This window comes from Leuciscus leuciscus (genome assembly GCF_965113295.1).
Source record: "Leuciscus leuciscus genome assembly, chromosome: 24".
Taxonomy (NCBI): Eukaryota; Metazoa; Chordata; class Actinopteri; order Cypriniformes; family Leuciscidae; genus Leuciscus; species Leuciscus leuciscus.
Genome location: NC_138723.1, coordinates 22966774 through 22985239, shown reverse-complemented (window position 1 = coordinate 22985239; position 18466 = coordinate 22966774). Strand labels below are relative to the sequence as shown.

The window sequence follows — 18466 nt, the reverse complement described above, 5'->3', positions numbered from 1 at the left end:
TCAAGTTTTAAATCAGAATTGGTTGAACCTCCTTATTGTAACAGGCCCCTGCACTGCTTATGGGTTAAAAACATTTTTCTAATGGCTCATCAGACAGTGTTTTAACTAAGTAACTATGTTATCTGCATCTCTGCATAAGCCACTCCCAATAGGGGTCACCATTCAAATGAATGCACAGCACAGACTAACTGTGTGTAAGACTCCAATAAAATTATTATGTAATTAATCCCTCACAAATACATCTCTCAGTGAGTAAAACTGTCTGTGTATATTATGGTAGACACCACAACATTATAGTATTATTTTCAGATTAAGATCCTAACAATCCTGGATCAAGTCAAACAGTCAGGAAAACTGCAGTCTGAGTAACCCACGTAAGAAGAACGGGCCCCCGGTCTCACCTTTAGTTTATCAAGCGGTTTGAGTTGTATTTGCCCAGGCCCCGCCTACAACACATGCACACATTCATTAGTCAGCGTCTTTCCGCGGCCATGGCAACATCAGTGGGCAACGGACTGTGGACCGCTCGAATATAAAAGTGCCTCGAATAAAGGTAAGACATTTACTCATTCCCATGCAAACGTAGAATTAAATATAGAACATATCTGTCATATCGCATGTCCTTAGAAGGATCCATAAACTAACAAAAGGACTTCGTATTTTGTTTCCTTGCAAATCCTTTTTGTTACCAATGGCCTACATCTTAAGCATCTTGCACTGTTGCCTTATGGGTAATGTAGTTCCCTATGGCAGTTTTCGCTATTTGTCTGTACTTTAAGGCAAACATAAAACAACTACAAGTCCCTTGCAAAGGAATATCTAAGAGGGGTGGCGTTTGAGCTGTTTTTACATACAAACACGACTTGATCAATTTGATTTTATTGGAAAAAATGATTGAATGGAATCATTCATGGTCGACTGTTGGGTTATTTAAAAAGAAAATAAAGAAAAAGAAATGTATATTATTCAAGCATTTTGAGGTGTCCCGAACGGTATTTATTATGTGCTTTTACGTCATGTGTCCAACGAACGAAATTGTCTTATTTTTGACTGTGTGGTCAGGGCAAAGGTTAATAAACCAAAGTGTAGTACAGCAGCAGTAGTAGTAACTGCAGCTTTGCATCCAAACCCGTTGATAAGTATAGTGATTGTTATCAGTGAATAAAGATTCAGTCACTGCGTTTTAAACCGATGCAATAATATTACTTTATATTTATAACCTGATTTGATTGGTCCTAGTTTTCTACAGAGAGCAAGAAAAAAACATTTTACAGAGGCTGAATGGGAAAACCTATGAATGGACTAACATTGCAACCTTTAATATAAGATTTGTATATTAATAAGAAACTATTGGACATCTAAAAGTAAGGCATCATGATTGATAGCTTAAATTTACGATTTTTCTTTTTTCTTTTTAAAAAACCTAATAATTTTAAGAAAAAGACTATTTAGTTATTGTCACAATTTATCTACTACCATCAGCTTATGTCAGTATTTATAGTGCATGGATGTTGCTTCCATAAATGTGCCCATACACACATTTCCCACTTACATACACTCCATTTTATAGTTAACTATTATCAGTAAAAACATTTGTACAGAAATTTAAATAATTAAAAGTAATTCTACACAGAAATGTTTACACACTCTACATAAAAGTTTAGTACAGAATAGTAACAATGAATTGAATTTGCATTGTTTTTTAATGTTATAAACATTTCTTATTCTTACACAGACAAATCCAACTCATTCTATCTGAAAGTTTTGCTGTGCAGATTCCCTGGAACATTTTGCTCAAGCAAAATAGTTTTGACACAAAGGTTGACTTCTAGCATAATAGTTCTTTAAATAGCTTTTGGGTTGTATTTTGTTAAATATTTAAACAAAATAAAAGGCGAGACCTGACTTTACACTCTGAGTCTGGAAATGTGCAGACTGCAGAGACATTTTAATGCTGCTCTAGATGATTTGCCAGAAAGTGATGTACTGTACCCAACTTTACCCCTCTTCTGTTACTATTATTATAAATGTTTGATTTGGCTCTGCATCATCTCATCAGATTCTCTGTGCTCTGACATGTTTAGGACTCATGGCCTTCAATCAACCGCACTCAAACCAGCTTCTTTAATGACGCTGTGAACTCTGGTCACATTGAAGCGCTTAAGCAACATTCAGTTTGATTTCTTTCTCATCATGAATCTGACTGAGATTTGCGACAATGCTAAGAAAGGAAGAGAATATGCACTACTGGGGAACTATGACTCGTCCATGGTGTACTACCAAGGTGTTATACAACAGATCCATAAGCACTGTTTGTCCCTCAGAGATCCTGCCCTGAAAGTCAAATGGCATCAAGTAAGGCTCTGATTTAATCTGATATGTGTTCATGACCATTTATATTTGCTCGAACAGGTTTTAGCTAAAGAATATAGGCTAGTTGTGTTGGTACAGTAAATGTATATGTTGGACTCAATCCAACATTGATTGATGGATCAACCCGCTTTGAGTCCAGATTCGGCAGGAACTGGCAGAGGAATATGAGCAGGTGAAAAGCATTGTAAACACCCTGGAGAGTTTCAAGATGGACAAACCAGTTGATTTCCCCAACCCTTTGCCTGAAGAGAGCCCAAGGGACCCTGATGTCTGGCCTCCCCCAACCCCAGCGGAGCACAGGTAGAATAGGCAGCTGATTACATAAACCCCTGAGGAGTTCTTGGAGTTCTTGGACTCTGATTGTGTTTGGCTGAAAGAAGAAAGTCATATACAACTTTATATAACATTGTTTAAACCTTTTCCGATTAAAATCTGTAAAAGTTATTTGGATTTTTTTTGGTTTTTTTTTTGCTAAGTTCAATATGCTGATTTGATGCTGAAAAATATTTCCTATTATCAGTGTTGAAAACTTTTGTGCTGCTTAATATTTTTGTGGAAGCCAGGATTTTTTCAGGATTCTTTTTGCCCAATTTAATGAATTCTTTCTGAATAGTATTAATTTCTTTCAAAAAAATCTTACGACCCCAAACTTTTTAATGTTAGTGTAAATTATACACATGTATAAGTTATATTGGCTAAATCAGTTAATCTGATTGATATTATATAAATTAAGCACCAAAAACTCCAAACAAAATGCACTAACACAAATTTAGTGTATCTGTTTGCACATGTGGTCACATGGACCTGAGGATATGAGACTGTCTGTTTATAGGGGACCTGTCCAGGTGAAGAAGCCGGTCCCTGTATCAAAGCCTCAGAGGAAAGAGTCACCTGGGATGCAGCATCGCGGACCTGTGGGGAGGGGTCAGCCGAACGTCAGATCAGATAGACCGAACACCCGTGACGGCCGTGGAAATAAAGCTAAGGAGGATAAAGTAAGTTACCCAAACTATTACACTGTGTCTAGACCGAACGCGACCGTTAATGGGTTGCGTCGCACTGCAACAGCTAGAAGCTGTCTACACTGGATGCGACAAAGTGACCATTGCAAATCCATTTGTCCTTCCTATGAGAAGTATCACGAGTGCTTGGAGTATATCATAAATAGAACAAGGCATCAATTTACTGTCAGGGATTTGTCGTGTCTCATCACTTATTATAATGGGCTCTACTGTCTTTTGTCGCGTCACATCGTGCCGTTCGCGTCCAGTGTAGACACAGTGTTAGGCCTAATGTACAAGATAATAATAATAATGATAATAATAATTCTTAAAATTACTCTTAAAAATAAAGATGAAGAAATGAGAATTGGAATTGTGGTTGATTTCATTTCAGACTGGACCATTTAATTTGTCTTGGTACCTATTATCATGTGTCGTATCTGTCTGTGTTTTCAGAGTAAGAAGAATTCCCAGGAGGGTGCTGCTGATGTGGAACAGAGGAAGTTTGATGGCACAGGGTATGACAGCGATCTGGTGGATGCACTGGAGAGAGATATTGTGTCCCGGAATCTCAATATCCACTGGTATTGTGCCTTTTTACTACTAGTTTTACTTTTCAAGTACTTATGATCATATAGTTTACAAAATAAATGTTTTTTATGCAGTTTTTATGATCATTTACTATCATTAAATTAACTTAAATCTTGGTCTTTAATCTCACACTGGAGCCCAGCAAATCTCAATAATATGTGATACATTTCGTGAGAGAACACAAAAGGTTTGTGAGCTACAGAGCACAACACGTCATATATATATATATATATATATATATATATGTATATGTATGTATGTATATATGTCGTGGTCATGTATTAAGAATTCATTCCCTTAATTCATTCCCTCGTTTCACTAAATTGCGGTCAAGTTATACTAATTTGTTCTTTGTTCTGATTGAACTAAAACAAGGGAACAAACTATTACAACATGGCCATCATTTTACTAAAACGAGGAAACAAATTCCTAAGTTGTGGGAACGAATTCTTATTGGTGGCATTTATGTTAATATTTTTGTCTTTATGTCATGTGTGGGGCTCTGTATTGAGCAAATACAAAAGCATAAAAATATAATTTTTCTACACATCTCATATTGTTTTTCATCACCATGTCCACCATATAGGGGTGGTGGTGGCGCAATGGATAAGACACATGCCTTTGGTGTGAGAGACCCGGGTTCGAATCCACTGTGAGACACCAATGTGTCCCTGAGCAAGACACTTAACCCCTAGTTGCTCCAGAGGCGTGCGACCTCTGACATATATAGCAATTGTAAGTCGCTTTGGATAAAAGCGTCAGCTAAATGAATAAATGTAAATGTAAATGTCCCTTTAGGGGCTCAATAGAACAAAACCAGAGTGAGTAAAGAACTGAGTTTTCCCTTTTAAATAATGGATCGATGTGATACCGAAATCTGGCACTGTGGTGCTTTTCCCTACCATGCAGAAAAATTTGATGCAACAGCATTATCTTTATATGCACTAAATTTCCCTTATTTGAATTGAAAAATTTGATTGAAATTTAAACTGCACAATTATCCCAGTTCTCTCAAATAATTGTGATTAGATCAAATAACCACGATCAGACAGTACCGGTAAATCAATAACTGTTAACATTTAACCTATAACTGTTAAACACTACATACTAAAGTACAAAATGTGCCAGTATGTAAATGTACTTTCATTTGCCTTCGAAACACAAATAAAGATATTTTTATGAAATCTGATAGATTTCTGTCCCTCAATACACGCCTACGCAACTACCACTTTATGAAAAAGTTCATAAAGAGATTGTAAAACCAATCCATATGAATTAAACGGTTTAGTCCACATTTTTCTGAAGAGACACGATCACTTGATATGATGAACAGATTTAATTTAGACTTTCATTCACATATAAACATTCATCAACGCACACATCAGATATGGTAAAAGAAAGTTTGAGCTTCCGCAAGAACCAATGACGTTTTTTCTCATGTTTCAAGCAAGTTCGGTTGAGCTTCTTTTTATGTTCGCTGATCAAATAAAAACCTAAATTAAATCTCTTCATCATATAAAGTGATCGTGTCTCTTCAGAAAATTTGGAGTAAACCGCTCGATTCAAATTAATTAGTTTTACGATCTCTTTATGAACATTTTGAAGCGACAAAGTGGTAGTTGCTTAGCTGTCAATGGAGGGACAGGAATCTCACATTTCATAAAAAATATCTTTTTTTTTCTTTTTTCTTTTTTAAGATAAACAGAAGTCTTACGGGTTTGAAACGACTTGAGACAATGTTTTTTTTTTTTTTTTTTTTTTTTTTTGGCTAGTTTGATTATCCTCTCAGCATCCAAAAAGAGTTTGTACTTTCAGTTCGCTGTAGCACATTTTTTCAGATTCGAGTCCATTCTGCACTAAAAAACAAAACAAAATCAAAATCAGCCCAGAAAATGTGAAAAAAGCTCAAATTCCTTCTGGGCCTAAGCACTGGCTGTATAAATAGCGACGTCGTGAATTTAGTTTTCGTACTTCTCCAGAGTGTAGTTGTTGTGTGTTGAGTCAGCGACAGCTGTCAGTCACAGTGGCAGTTAGTGATTCAGTGTTGGACAGTGATTCAGGCAAGCTGTCATGTGTTACTGTTCCTACAGGGATGACATAGCAGATCTAGAAGATGCCAAAAAGCTGCTGAGAGAGGCAGTGGTCCTGCCTATGTGGATGCCAGACTTCTTCAAGGGGATCCGCCGCCCGTGGAAGGTTAATATGTTAGATGGCACCTAATGCCAGAGTTTGACATCTGAGCATACATGCATATGGATGCATAGTCTGTCATATTGTTTTTTGCCAAAATGTAGGTCTATTTCTTGTGATGATAGTTTTTTAGTCCACCAGGGGGCGCTGTTAAGTTAGTTTATTATGTAGGACAGACTGAACATTTTTTCAACACAAGCTCTCATTAGTACTGTATCATTCGTCGCAGATTGAGTCGGGTTGATATATTTCTACTTCAGTTTGTTTTTCACATACCATCTGGTCTACTGAAGTGTTTTTTTCCACAAACTATCAACTGCATCGTTGTTGTTTTTAAAATATGTGCCCGTGTGAAGATGATACCAATGCATGTTGTTCTTAAACTGTCAGGGGGTGCTGATGGTGGGGCCTCCAGGTACAGGGAAGACCATGCTGGCTAAAGCGGTTGCGACCGAATGTGGGACAACATTTTTCAATGTGTCGTCCTCCACACTGACCTCAAAGTACAGGGGAGAATCTGAGAAACTGGTGCGGCTCCTCTTTGAAATGGTGAGTGATCTCCAAGGAAGCAATGTAGACACTGTGATAGTGTTTGTTCATTGTCCACTTTCAAACAACACCAAAAACTGAAACAGCGATTGCATACAAAATCTACATGGATCGACAGTAGAGACCTGTGTATTCTAACATGGGGACCAATTATTTACTGTGCCATGATATCTTTAGTATTATTTACAGGTACTTTTATAGCTAGTTAGACAACAGTATAGCAAAAAAGCTTAGTTAGTTAATTATAGAAAAAAACATATGCCTTTACTAATGGCAAAATCAATTTCAGGGGTCAAATATTGCTTCTTTAAAAATCGTGATTCTGATTGTGAGCCACTTTACAACAAAACTTCCTGAAATTAATTAAAGGGGATATAACGCACAGTTTTTGCCAATCTCAGGTTAATCTTGAGTTCCTATAGAGTAGTATTGCCACCTTCATATCTCCGAAGAATCTTTAGTTTTATCAGATTTATAAAAGACCGATACGCTGTACCGATTCTTTCCGAAAACAGTCAAGCTCCTGGAGGCGTGTCGTGGGCGGAGCTATAAAGAGTCAGGTACACATTATCCCTGGATAACACACTGATTTCGTGGTCTAAAAACAAAATGACAGCACTGCCGACGGCTTCCGTAACCCGAACGAAGCACGTTGATGTGCGTGCTCTTGCTCTCAGGGCTCTGGTTGATGTGTGCACGCTCTTCCAGGAGAAGTGCCCATACAAGGAATTTCGCTCTTTATGACGTCATACAGGGCCATACTCGAAAAAAAAAAAACTTTCCAAAACTTATACGAATCCTGAAGTAGTGTATTTGGCACAGAAATACCCTGTCGTATGTCCAACTAATTTTTTTAAACTTTGGCCATGTTTAGCATGAGAATCCAACTCTTTAACAGAGTAAATAAGCCAGAATGCATGAAATAGCATTAGACATCCCCTTTAAGTACATGTATGATAACATGATAATACCTGATAAGATCTGATAATTAAAAATGTTTGTCTTGTTATAGTCTTATTTTTTTGTTTTAACAGGCTCGTTTTTATGCTCCCACAACAATTTTTATTGATGAGGTAGACTCTATTTGCGGGAGGCGGGGCACATCAGATGAACATGAGGCCAGTCGCAGAGTGAAGTCCGAATTACTTGTGCAGATGGATGGTGAGTTTTGTGTAGTAAACGACCCTGTTATGATATAATAATGCAGCCGTATTTTAACGCCTACCCGTGTAATGGCATCAGGTGTAGGAGGTTCTCAAGAGAGTGACGATCCCTCTAAAATGGTAATGGTCCTGGCTGCCACTAACTTCCCCTGGGACATTGATGAGGCTCTAAGGAGACGACTGGAGAAGAGGATCTACATTCCACTGCCCACTGGTAATCTAACACCCTCACACACAAACGCCCATCAACAGGACAACATCCTCCAGGCAGTCACGGCTCCTCTGATTTCTCCATGCATCTCACCCACTCATAAATGAACCTGCCTGACTAATTTCTATCCATTCACACTGCTGTGTAGTTCAGTTAGTTAGTCATTACTCATGAGCTTTCATTGTCTGATGCAACTCTTTTGGTATAGTTAAAGGGCCTGGATTTTAGAATTTCAAATATGTTGAGAGACAAAAAGGTCATATTTCAAAAAGGTCATATTTCTTCCTGAAACCAAAAGGACAAAATTAGAAATTTTATAAATAAAATGGAGATTATTTTTAGGATTTTCGAAACTGGCATTTTATCATGATACTTATGCACATTTTGAAATATGAATTATTAGAATTTTCATTGCTGATTTAAAATAACTTGTATTATAACATTTTACTTAAAACAAAAAAATATATATATATTGACCAAATTATATGGAAAATAAGTCGCACTGGATCAATATTGCATTGTTGAGAGAGAAAGAATACATTTGTCACTTAAGTCACAATTTATTAATTTTCAGAAATAATGTAAAATAACATTAAATAACATTTACAGACATTATAAACATGTATTAGTTCTACTCACTCCACAAATCCTTTCAATTTAACGGTATTCACAGAACAGGAATGAGAAATATAAATATAAAACAAACATAAATTATTGTTGAATTCATTGTAAATTACATTTATTAAAGGCAAACTAAATGTACCAGTATGTGGGGAAATGCGCTATCCAAATAAACTTGGGCTCACATACCAGCTGGAATCCAAATGTATTGGCTTTGTTTTGCTTTACTTTAATTGCATTATACAAGTTGCTTTGGAATATAAGTCTCAGCATGTTTCAGATTATTTAAAAAAACGTGATTTATATTCCAGGAAATATGGTAGTCAAAATAATATTTTGAACACAGGCTGTCTATTTGTAGAATTTTTTTTTTTTTTTTTTTTACCAAAACAGGAGAACAATAATAAAAAAAAGTAAACAAAGCTTAATAATCTTTAAAATAAAAAACATGGCTTTCATCAAACCATTACTGAACTCCACAGCTGAAGGACGGGCAGAACTGTTAAAGATCAACCTACGGGAAGTTGAAGTGGAATCTGACGTGGATCTCCCCCTCATTGCTGAGAAAATTGAGGGTTATTCAGGAGCTGACATCACCAACGTCTGCAGGTACAGTATGTTTTCAGGATTACAGATAACACCTTGTCCAAACTGAATGCTTCAAGCATCATGTCATTTTCCTGCCCTTGGTAAAAATGTAATGCAGTGCAAAGCGACAAAATCAGAGCCAAACAGACTCAAGCCCAACTGTGGCTGCCTGGGGCCCTTTAGTATATTTTCCATTCATTTTTCCTTCAGCATTGCAGAAAATTCCTGAATAGAAGAGTTATCTTGAACCAAACCAACCAGCTCCAGCTGCTTCAGCTAAAAGGACAAAGTGTGTTTTTAGAGGGACAAATCTCAAATAGCACTGAAAAAGATTTAATCAATTCAGTCTGGGTTTATATGTTTTGTATTTGCATATTAAGGGGTGAGAGAAAATATTTTAATATATTTTATTTCATATATATAAAATAAGGCCATATTATACCCTTATACAAAGTCTTGATTTTGTTTTAAGGGTCTACTAGAAGTGTTTTTTTAACATTCAGGCATGAAAACCTAATTATTTTTCAAATATTTACATTATTACAGTAATGTAACTTTGCTGATTAACTACCACAGTATGATGCATTGTTGGAAAAACGAACCAACTAGTCACCACTGTTACCTAAAACCGCAGTAACATGGTCGCACCTCTGTCGTCTAAACCACATTGGTTCAATTATATAGGACTGTTGTTAATCATGTCACGCGCAGGTGGAGGAGTAATGCTGTAATGAACGTGGCACCTAATGGCCTGGTTTCACAGACAGGGCTTAGATTAAGTCAGGATTAGGCCTTAGATAAATTAGGACATTTAAGCAGCTTTTATAAACGTGCCTGAGAAAAAAAACATGGTGTGCATCTTGAAACAAAACAATGGCACTGACATATCAGTGCAAATTGCTTTCATTTAAAACAGATCAAACTTGCATTTTAGTCGGGAGAATGACTACTTCACTGAGTTCCCTCATGCATCATACTCCGGGGATCCCTTGTGCATTTACGCCACTCTTAAAAAAACGGCACTGATTGTTGACATGCTAAAATGCTAAAGCATAATAGGTCCTCTTTAAATGAAGCTGTGTAAGCTCTAAACATGTTGATCTGACTGATGAACTTGTGTCTGTTCTCTCAGAGATGCATCAATGATGGCCATGCGAAGGAGGATCCAGGGTCTGAGTCCGGAGGAGATCCGTGCTCTTTCTAAAGATGAGCTGCAGATGCCAGTCACCATGGAGGACTTTGAGCTTACACTCAAAAAGATCTCAAAATCCGTCTCGGCTTCAGACCTGGAGAAGTATGAGACCTGGATGTCCGAGTTTGGGTCTGTGTAAAAGACAAATGACAGCTAAAAGACAAGTGTGAATGTTGGAAGGCACATTGTGGACCAATACTTGAAAAAAGGCACGGTTTTATGTTTCAAGACATTTTAATATTCAAATATGCTACTGAAAACTACCAGTGTTCAGATGTGTTGGGACATGTTTGGACCGAGAAGAGTTGCTTAAATGCACTACCGGTCTGTGTTTGGCACTGAGCCACTTTTATTTGTTTCTAGCATCTCAGTTTCAAGTCATTTCTAACTTCATTCTCTTCTAACAGATGGAAAGTTGCTAGTGATCTGTTTAAGTTTCAAAAACTGAAAAGCTTGTGAAAATTGTTCTGGCACTGTACTGGATGTTTTTTTAATGTTTAATAGACACTCATAGGTGCTGTGTACTTTTATTTGCTTTACTTGATAGTTCTAATGAAACGAACATTTTATTCTCTACCTATTACATGTGTTTTGGCCAGAAACAATCAAAATGTACCTGATTTACTTTCTCAATACACTTTTTAATTATAGACCTTTTGCGGCAGAGAAATTTTGAGTTTGAACTGGTTTATGGCATCGCTGTCGAAGAGTAATTACTTGGTGAAGTGGATATACCTACAGTATTGTAAAGTTAACAAAAGTTATCATGAGCATTTTAATGTTTGAAGCAGATGTCTTAACAAATGTCATTAGACCGGGAAGATTTTAGAACGATCGTCTCGTTCATAAATCCGTAAGATCTTACCTTCATGCTGTGGAAATACAAACCAGAAGACGGAACACAACCAGCGCAGTGCTGAAAAGGGGCGGGGCTACTTAAGGTCTATAGCACTGAAGTTTACTTTGAAACAATTTTCACAGTACATTTTACAAATAAATTATAAAAAAAATCCTCAATTGAATTAAATGTAAAATTTTGAAGTAGAAAGAATGAAATAGTATTTTCTTGTTTTGTTTTTTACAGTGTGTACTTGATTTATCAAGATACACAAGAGAGACATTTTTGTCTTCATAATCTTTCATCAGAATATAATAACTTGCTCCAGCTCTGAAACAACTTTCTTTTCGGGCTGATGTCGCCAAGACTGTGCAGGCTATTAGATCATTATAACCGATTAATTCAAACTCCACCCACTTTTTGTGATCTTATACATTTCTGGTGGATAAAATCCCACCCCGCTTTATGTTTCTCCTGTTTCACTGAGAAATATACTTGCATTTCAGAAGTGGTTTGGACTTTATAGTCGGTATGAAACGAAAGTGTGATATTCTTTTCTTCCCTTTTGTGACGTACAGTGGGGAGAACAAGTATTTGATACACTGCCAATTTTGCAGGTTTTTTTACTTACAAAGCATGTAGAGGTCTGTAATTTTTATCATAGGTACTCTTCAACTGTGAGAGACGGAATCTAAAACAAAAATCCAGAAAATCACATGGTATGATTTTTTAAATAATTAATTTGCCTTTTATTGCATGACATAAGTATTTGATCACCTACCAACCAGTAAGAATTCCGGCTCTCACAGACCTGTTAGTTTTTCTTTAAGAAGCCCTCCTGTTCTCCACTCATTACCTGTATTAACTGCATCTGTTTGAAATCCTTACCTGTATAAAATATCTGTCCACACACTCAATCAAACAGACTCCAACCTCTCTACAATGGCCAAGACCAGAGAGCTGTGTAAGGACATCAGGAATAAAATTGTAGACCTGCACAAGGCTGGGATGGGCTACAGGACAATAGGCAAGCAGCTTGGTGAGAAGGCAACAACTGTTGGCGCAATTATTAGAAAATGGAAGAAGTTCAAGATGACGGTCAATCTCCCTCGGTCTGGGGCACCATGCAAGATCTCACCTCAAGGGGCATCAATGATCATGAGGAAGGTGAGGGATCAGCCCAGAACTACACGGTAGGACCTGGTCAATGACCTGAAGAGAGCTGGGACCACAGTCTCAAAGAAAACCATTAGTAACCATTAGTAACACACTACGCCGTCATGGATTAAAATCCTGCAGTGCACGCAAGTCCCCCTGCTCAAGCCAGCAATAGAGTTTTTTGGTCTAAACTCCACTCGCCGTGTTTGGAAGAAGACGAAGGATGAGTACAACCCCAAGAACACCATCCCAACCGTGAAGCATGGAGGTCGAAACATCATTCTTTGTCGATGCTTTTCTGCAAAGGGGACAGGACGACTGCACAGTATTTAGGGGAGGATGGATGGGGCCATGTATTGCGAGATCTTGTCCAACAACCTCCTTTCCTCAGTAAGAGCATTGAAGATGGGTCGTGGCTGGGTCTTGACAACGACCCGAAACACACAGCCAGGGCAACTAAGGAGTGGCTCCGTAAAAAGCATCTCAAGGTCCTGGAGTGGCCTAGCCAGTCTCCAGACCTGAACCCAATAGAAAATCTTTGGAGGGAGCTGAAAGTCCGTTTTGACCAGCGACAGCCCCAAAACCTGAAGGATCTGGAGGAGGTCTGTATGGAGGAGTGGGCCAAAATCCCTGCTGCAGTGTGTGCAAACCTGGTCAAGAACTACAGGAAACGTATGATCTCTGTTATTGCAAACAAAGGTTTCTGTACCTAATATTAAGTTCTGCTTTTCTGATGTATCAAATACTTATGTCATGCAATAAAATGCAAATTAGTTACTTAAAAATCGTTGTTTTAGATTCCGTCACTCACAGTTGAAGAGTACCTATGGCACAATCACACATCAATTGCCAAGGTGTCACACAAGACACATCTCATGATGGGTAAAAGCAAAGAGCTGTCTCAAGACCTTCGCAACCTAATTGTTGCAAAACATAATGATGGCATTGGTTATAGGTGCCATTCTAAGCTTCTGAATGGTCCAGTGAGCACTTTTGGGGCCATAATACGGAAATGGAAAGACAATCATTTCACCATAAATTTGCCTCAAACAGTGCTCCTCGCAAGATTTCTGATAGAGGAGTGAAAAGAATAATCATAAGAGTTGTCCAAGAGCCAAGGATCACTTGTGGAGAGCTGGTTAAACCAACCCTTTAAATCCTTAATTAATACTCATTAATTATTGTATTAGATTACTAACAGAAATATAATTTCACAATTGGAATGGGGCATCAACACATCTTCTTTTCAAAAGAGGCATTTACACTTTGTATGACTCCTTTATAGCCAGATCTGGATCCGTGATGGCCGATGAAGTTGTTCTTGTGTCCTACAGCAGCAGAAGGGTGTGACTCAGTGGTCAGGAGGGAGGACAGTGGGCGGAGAAGATGACTCTGTTGTTGTGTGGGTGTGGGCTGTGTGTGGAATTTATTGTTTTCTGACTACTACTGAGTTAATACAGTCACGTCATGATGTGTTGTCAGCCCGAAGGGAAGTATTCATGATTGTTATGAAAGTATTTATGTTCTGCTTTTTTATTATTTATATACCAGCATAGATGGCATCTGATTAAATTTGGTTTGTCAAAAAGATGCAGGTTTTGTTCTGTTATGTGAATTCATCCCAGAGGGTTTGTGTGGACACAGATGGACGTGGCAGCTATAGTGTATATACAAAGAGAGTGTGAATGAATCATAAGTGGACAACAGTCCGGCCGGCTGACGAGAGGGCCGGTGATGGCATGACGTGCCATGTGTGCAGTGGAGATCGAGGAAATAGTCAATACTTGTCCTGAAGCGTGGCTTTGTAAAGGCCACTACACATTGGCTATGAAACAACCCAGCTGCTCTTATTTACTCTGATGATTTTTCTCCACCGAGCATGTTGTTCAGGAAAACATGACATTTATATAAAACAGCAGTACACAGTATTTCATACACATGCTCTTAATTTGATGGTTTAATCAAACTTGTCGGGTCATTGAAAACAAATCCCCTCCGGACATCACTTTTGGCCACTACTAAAAACAACACATATTATATATATATATTGGATTAAGGGCAACACATTAAAGGTGTTGGATTAAAGGCATTTGTTCCGGATGGCGTCAAATGCATCTATTTTTACCCATAACTGGGTGATTATCTTTAGTGGTATAGATTATATCATATGTAAACTTGAAGATTTAGTGGTACAGACTCAGATCAGTCACTCCTCCACAGCATCTGGCCCCAGACAGATGTAGATGCTTTAATGGATTTTATCTATTTAAAAACTGCAGAGTAGTTACATCTGTTGCATTTAGATAGCATAATGTGTACATGACATAACTACATGAATTTGTTCTTTCATTAATGGCACCATATTTACACGGAAACATTTGATAATGTTTGCTGTTGGACAGGCACATGTAAATTACTAAATATAAATGCCTTTGATATGAATATTTGTGGTTTTTGTAGAATGGGAGTTGGAATATTCACAGTTTTATACTGCATTCTGAGAATCTCACATGGCCTTCAGCAGCAGCATTTGATTTTATGCTGTTCTGAAAGTTAATCTGGTGGTTTTTAGAGGAAGGAGGCTACTGTGATGCATTTGATACTTCTTTGCATTGAGTGTTTCTACTCTCGGTTTCAGACCTCAGCTGTGCTGCAGTTTCTAATGTGTTCCAAGAGATGATGCTTTTGTTGGTTGTCGCTCTTCATCGCCAATTTTCCTGTTTTACACATGTGACACCCAGTGCCTTAGAGAAAACAGAGTTTCCTGAAATTAATAGACACTGTAATATGACCTGCTTGAAACCCTGTGGGAAGAGTTTAGAAAGTCCTACATTAGTAGGCTAGTAGCCAAACATTCAATCTTTGTTGATTTTTATTTAAATTTAGGGTGTCTGTCTGTCTGTAGATGGATGGATGGATGGATGGATAATTGTTTTATTTGTGATGACGCAATGAAACGTCAAATTTGAGGACATAATATTTGGCCAGGCTTTAATACAAATAAATTATGAACACACTTTTCGTCACTATTGTATATACAGTATTCATATATATTGGAACTGTATTACAATCATGCATCAATAACACTTATCCCCATAATTATTCATGGCAACATGCCATTATCCCTTACATATATGTAATTCATTGGAAATATATTTCAATAATTATACAAATTGGAAAGAATTAATGTATGTATTCTCACTGGTTTTCTTGCTGTACTTTTCCAACATCACCAGAAGGAACTGGCGTTTTTGGGCTGACCGTCATAATCAGTAGCAGAGCCAGAATTCAAATCGCATAGGTCTCCCTCTCATCACACCAACCCATGTTCTGCTCTGTTAGTGAGATACAGGATATCCCTGAAGGGGAGAGACGGCTAAACAATATCAGACCTAATCAACATTGTTTGTTAACAGTGAGCCAGACATCCTTCTCGATGATATAACACCCCACGCCCAACAGACATAAACAATACGCTGTGAGCCCCAAGGCAACATTTCAATCCCTATATGGACTTATAATGTATTGTAATCACAAATAGTAATATTAAATGCTGCCAGTAAACTTATGCCAAGTTCAGAGTCAAGCCTTCAGTTCTTCTGTCTTGCACCTATTAATGGAGTGAAGAACATATAAATGTAAACTGCTGTTTCAAACAAACCACATAATCATCAAATATTAATAAACGACAATGACTAAGTCAGTCGGAAGCCTTGTTTACATCTGTATCATGGACACTAGTGTTTTTTTAGTATTATTGAGATACTATTATAGTTTTTTATTTTATTTTATATTTTGAATGTTTTATTTTTGTAGTTTTAATTTTAAAGGTTTAGTCATTTTGTTGTGCGTTTTTGTCATTATGCTTATATTCATTTTTACTTCAGTTTTAGTTTTCATTATTTTAGTACATCAAATTAAACTAGATAAAAATGAGAAATGTTGCTTTGACAACTAGTTGAAATAAAATAACTTTAAGTTTAATATTATTTATTTCAAGTAAATACATTTTTTATTTGATTTTAGTTAACTACAGTATATAACCTTGACACAACGAGTACAATACTCCCTCTAAAACTTTGTTATGCCTGTGTGTTTGTGTTGTAATGCCTTTGAGTTTAATGAGGTGCCATCTGCCTGAATAATGTTCCCAATAATAATTGCAATTATTTCTTTTGATATGCTTCCCAACCTGAATCCTAATCTTGACTTATCTGTCTCAGGTCCGTTTACAAGGACAATTTTGACCCCTTGGTGAAATCCAGAAAATCCTCACTTATTTGTGGCCACACGTGACTTGAGGCCTCATTTAGATAATGATCGATATTAGACCTGTGAGAGGATTCTCATTATGCCAATGCTAATTGAGGTCCTGCGAGGTGGTCTGATTATTTGCGGCTTCCTGTCACCATCAACGATGTCAAAGTATAATGGGGTGTCAAGGTGTTTGGTCACAACAACAAACCCTACAGCTGTGCAGGATGATGTGGGATTTTTCCCCCACAAATGAGACGGGTTTAAGCGGTATTAGAGAGGGCTGGCCACATGATGTCAGCAAATGATGTCACAGCTGATGGAAAAAGCCTCATGGAGAAACATCTGTTGAGATGAGGAATATTTCTGGTTAAAGGTAAAAGGTTGATCACTTGTGAGAGGAGATTGTTTGCAAGACACCATTAAAACCACTGGGGATTCATGGGAAAATGTAAACATGAGCCCTCATAGGGCTCCGTTTCAAACAGACGAAACATACACTGTGTGTCTCCACCCTTTATAATACAGTGTTTTTATCGCTGTTGTTGTGTTGAGGTAATACTGCCATTATAGCCACACCCGACCTTGTATGCACTAATCTTGTGTCTGGCTGGACTTTACACAGGCTTTACACTAAGCTATGTTATGAAGCCGAATGGTTAAAAACTGTGCGGTCACCAAGATTCAGTGAAGCTCTCTTGAATCACAGACTCTTTTAAAAGGCAATGTATATAATCTTATGATCCGAAATACAGAAATAGTGCAAAATGAAATAGTCATTAATAGTCTTCCTGTGTGTTTGTCATCATTTACCAACCCTTATGTCATTCCTATTTTTTTCTACAGTTGAACACAAAATTCTCACTGAATCTCTGGGCTGTTCTCAGTATAATTGGTTGTGAATGGGTTGTCAAGCTCTTAAAAGACAAAAACACACCATGAAAGTATTATAAAAGTTGTGTATATTATTTATATATTATATTCCAGGTCTTTTGAAGACACATGGTAGCTTTTTGTGTTGTTATGCTCTAATTTTTGTACCTTGACAGAATTCATATGGAAATGAGCAGCGTGAACATTCTTCTAAACTTCTCCTTTAGTGTTCCATGGAAGAACAAAAGTAATACCGGTTTGGGACAACGTGACGGTAAGTTTATAATGGCAGAATTTGTATTTTCAGATGAATTATACCTTTAAGGAGCATTATGAATGGCCAGTTTCAAAGCTGCGACTGAAATGGTGGAAATGTTTAGGGAGTACCCCAGAAAGTTTTGCTCTGAGCTGGAAAGAAAAACAGAAAATGGTGGCTGCCATGGCGATTTGGGCAATAGTCACACACAGCAAAACCTGTAGTACTTGTGCTTCAAATGATCATTCAGACACAGACCAAACTGACACAGTAAAAAGATTCATGGAAATGTTCAGACGTGTGATGAGGAAGGTACAAACAGGTTTATGTTTAGAAATAATGTAATGGGAGACTAACCAGTTTCACACACACATAAGCACACCTCTATAAATACATAAATTAAATCTAAATTAGTTCCTCACTATTTATTGTTAATCTCAGATGGAAGCAGAAACTGGTTACATGATTATTGTGTTTTCACTATACATATTGGGTCAAGGATCAATGTTCAAGGCAGTTTAAAAGCAGACTTTTAACATGTTAATTATCAACCAGAAGCAAGAGTGCAAATACAATGTTATAGAATTTTTCATGTCCAATATACTACC

At 37.4% G+C, this 18466-nt stretch overlaps 1 protein-coding gene across 1 annotated transcript; it reads left to right on the top strand.

The window, feature by feature from the left end:
• The first annotated feature begins 425 nt into the window (after positions 1–425).
• On the top strand, positions 426–11055 carry katnal1 (katanin p60 subunit A-like 1). The gene is made up of 11 exons (XM_082158468.1): positions 426–553; positions 2085–2355; positions 2513–2673; positions 3206–3368; positions 3831–3958; positions 6056–6161; positions 6546–6704; positions 7739–7865; positions 7947–8081; positions 9182–9308; positions 10420–11055. Exons 2-11 carry the CDS (start codon positions 2194–2196, stop codon positions 10616–10618), a joined length of 1467 nt encoding a protein of 488 aa, XP_082014594.1. The 5' UTR covers positions 426–553; positions 2085–2193; the 3' UTR covers positions 10619–11055.
• The last annotated feature ends 7411 nt before the right edge of the window (positions 11056–18466 follow it).

Coding starts and splice junctions, on each gene's coding strand:
- katnal1 (XM_082158468.1), top strand. CDS start 2,194: ATGAATCTGACTGAGATTTGCGACAATGCTAAGAAAGGAAGAGAATAT. Junction 3,369..3,830: donor ATAAAGCTAAGGAGGATAAA/GTAAGTTACCCA, acceptor CTGTGTTTTCAG/AGTAAGAAGAATTCCCAGGA. Junction 6,162..6,545: donor GGATCCGCCGCCCGTGGAAG/GTTAATATGTTA, acceptor TTAAACTGTCAG/GGGGTGCTGATGGTGGGGCC.